This window comes from Morone saxatilis, unplaced genomic scaffold (assembly GCF_004916995.1).
Source record: "Morone saxatilis isolate NCDOM2014 unplaced genomic scaffold, NCSU_SB_2.0 Contig16, whole genome shotgun sequence".
Lineage (NCBI taxonomy): Eukaryota > Metazoa > Chordata > Actinopteri > Moronidae > Morone > Morone saxatilis.
Window position 1 is genome coordinate 20,114,411 of NW_023339718.1, and position 3,394 is coordinate 20,117,804.

Below are 3,394 nucleotides of genomic sequence, written 5' to 3' on the forward strand. Positions count from 1 at the left end.
ACCCTCCCTTTGAGTTAGTTAAATTAGCAAAGCCTCCCCTCTCCGTAATATCTCTACTCACATGGGAAAATTAAGGTGGCAAGTAAATAATGACTATGCTCAATCTGTAATAATCATAAAAATACACTCTTATTCTGTTTCTCTACTAGTTTATTGTGATGAGTAAAATAAAGCCCTGATATAAAGACATGATTGTTTGTCTTCGATATTATTATTTTCATCTCATTATAAAAACCCATTCAGACAACCCTCATTTTAGCAAAAAGAAAAACACATAACCGTTCCATTTTCGTACAGTCCCTTGCCAACTAACAAATGATGGAAGACATTACATGGTCAGCTGAGGACATTTTCATTCAGCTAGCAAGATAAAACAAAATTTTTCCATCTTTGATGTAGATTTCAAGAATATGCAGAAAGTTATGGTTATTTCAGCTTTAACAACATCTGGTTTCAAAAAACATTATTTTCAAGCTGGGTCACTGCTGAAGTTCACAATGTACAAAAATGATAACATAAAACAGGACAATCAACCCAAGTGGAAAGACAGCTCCCAACCATGATCATAATATAGAAAAGCTCAATCGTTGTACCTGGCAGCCCTTTGAGGTTTTTCATACACTTCATAGATACCCGGAATGCTTTGAATGTCATAAATGACCATTGTCAGTTTGAGCATGTCCATTACTTATATGTCCAACGTCTCTGAACCTTGTATCCCCCAGATAGAGCCAAACCCTATGAAATCTATCCAAACCGGTATTTGGGCCAGTACTTGACCTGCGTACGTCTTGGTGCTGTTCCTGCATGGACGTTAGCCTTCGCCAGAGGAGGTTTGGGTGGTAGTGGCGGCGGGGCTTTCCTCCTCTCTTTGCTCCTGTCTGTGATGGTGAAGCCTCGCTCACTCTTGTCGTACAGGCTGACCCTGGGCAAAAAGTGGGTGGAGACATGCTGGGATTTGACCCGCGGGCTGGAGCCCATTTTAGCCTTCCCTCTCTTATTGAGGGCCACAAACCACTCGCGACCAGTCCTGTGGTTCCTGTGGATTACTGAGGCGTAAGTGTTGTAGCTGTTCTCCTGGAAACGTTCCCTGAATTTACAGTCGTCTGTGAACCATTCCTACAAAAAAAGGGAAATATAAGGTTTTAACAAGTGTTACCTCTTACCCCTTTCTCTTTAATCTAATGGAACTCAGCAAGAAAACTATAGTTCATTGGTTTAGATCAGTCAATAGGACTATTAGTGATTAATTTTCAATTAACAAACCTTTAAATATGTTGAATTTGTAAGTCGTTCCACATGTTCCATGTCTGACTTCACGATACTGGATATGTCCACATGTAAACAAGGCTCAGCTCTGGAACATGTGGGAACTCTGTTTGCATGCTACCATGTAACCTAACCCTGTGTTTCTCTTGTTAACTGCTGCTAAGATAATTGGCTTTAAGTCTGTGAAAGAAAAAGTAATGGCTGCTATTCCTTTACAAGAAAGCTCCAACCAACAAGCATCTGGAAGCTGACCTCCACCTGATTCTCCCTGCTGATGCAATTTTATTTCCTTGTTAATACTGATCTGACACAGGGGCACACACATACTTATACACATACTGCTACTGTGAGAAACTTTGTGAACTTCTAGACTGTCCTTACGGTAAGAGCAAGAGACACTGCATCATTGGTATGGTATTTGTTTGTCTTTAAAATAACAATTATATCGTTATTAATTATATATACATACAAAATACAGGTGATTGGATATTATAGAGTACAACACATCAGAGTCTGTGGGCCTAAATCTGCTGTGGGCTGTAGTGCATCACCAGCAATGCTATAAAATGGAATTAGCATATTTGATGTATTCAGGAGATATAACATTATATTTTCTGAAGTGGGTTAAACAATTTCGACACAGTTTTCATCTGACCCACTGCTCCTTCCTCCTGACCCACTGTGTTTCAATAATTTCCTGAGAGATGTAAAAGATCTTAAACAGAGGATGAGATGAGGCTATTTCAGCTCTAGCATCTCGTTTGCGTGGGCAATGGCGTCGATGCTAGCTTCATGCTGCTATACCACAATTCAAAAACGGGATGTAGAATGTTCATTCATTGAAGCTTCCCGTTTTGTGCCTTAAAATATCTCGGGTGGGAAACTCTGACATGTACCCAGGGATGCCTGCTTTCTTGCTGCAGCATGACTTCCTTGTATAACCTCCTGCCATTCTGAAATAAAACAAACTGTTCTGCTTTGCTGAAGAGTGAAGCATAGCAGAAAATGATGCCATTAGAGCGTTTGGTAAACATGCCAGTCACAAGAGAGTGCGCTGCATCCGCGGCAGAATAGTACAAACCTTTAAGTTATTCAAAGTGACCGACTGTTCCTTTTGGCTGTTGTTTTTAAAAATGATTAGAAAGCTGTACAGACCTCCCGAGTCACTGCTATGGGTGGATTGCAATGATTTAACAGAACGCTACATTTGAGCAACATACCAGCTCTGGTAGCAGTCAGGGAATTACACATTTGGAAACAAATCCATTGAAGCATGTATGAATGTACTTGCACACAGGCACGTATGCACACATGAACACACACATACACACAAGCACGCATACCAGGAAGGAGCTTTGGCCCCTGCTGTGTTTCATAGGATTTAATGGCTGTAGCCAGATTCCAGAGATCTTATTGTTAAAATCATAATGCTTGTACAGCTGTTTAACCTGGCTCTTGCCCTGCTGGATTGGTCACACTCTTTTAAAGGGACCTTTCCCATGATCCTCGGGGGTTAGCTGTATCGAGGGCAGAGGTGGAAAGTTACTGATGACTAACTTTTTTTCCTCTACCCAAATATTTCTTCACAAATGTGTCCTTTTTATTCTTTTAAAAAATGTTAGTCACTAAAACGGAGACTACAAACTGAGCAAGGACCACACTCTGCACAAACTTTAATGACTAGGTTTGTAACTGGTTGAAAAACATTGTGTCTAAAATAAGACTTTTTAGCTTTTTGACCCGATGGTGGCGCTAGATGACAAGTCAGGCGATCATCAAAGTTACTTCATCCACTGAAGGACATAAATGTCAGTACCAAATTTCAATGCAATCCATCCAATAGCCGTGAAGACATTTCACTCAAAAACAAAAATGTAATCCTGCTGGGGGCGATAGATGGAAAGTCAGGGGTTCAACAGAGTCAGTAGGACCCATCCTCTGGAGACCAGGAATGTCTAAAATTGTTGAGATATGCCACTACAAATATACACTAAAGCCTGCTAGGACCATATTATAACTCTACTCTTATGTAGACTAACTTAAGGATCTGGGCTTGTAATTAACTGATTGGGAAAGGGATATAAACTCTGTAGCTATATGATTTCTCTCTCTCTCCCCCCCCCCC

At 40.6% G+C, this 3,394-nt stretch overlaps 1 protein-coding gene across 1 annotated transcript in view; it reads right to left on the reverse strand.

Annotated features, from left to right (window-relative positions):
- Positions 1–401: 401 nt before the first annotated feature.
- fgf5 (fibroblast growth factor 5) overlaps positions 402–3,394 on the reverse strand; it is a 10,284-nt gene continuing 7,291 nt past the window's right edge. The window contains exon 3 of the mRNA XM_035658972.1: positions 402–1,119. Within this exon, the coding sequence (XP_035514865.1) occupies positions 748–1,119 (372 nt within the window). The 3' untranslated portion in view covers positions 402–747. The remainder of the gene's footprint in view (positions 1,120–3,394) is intronic.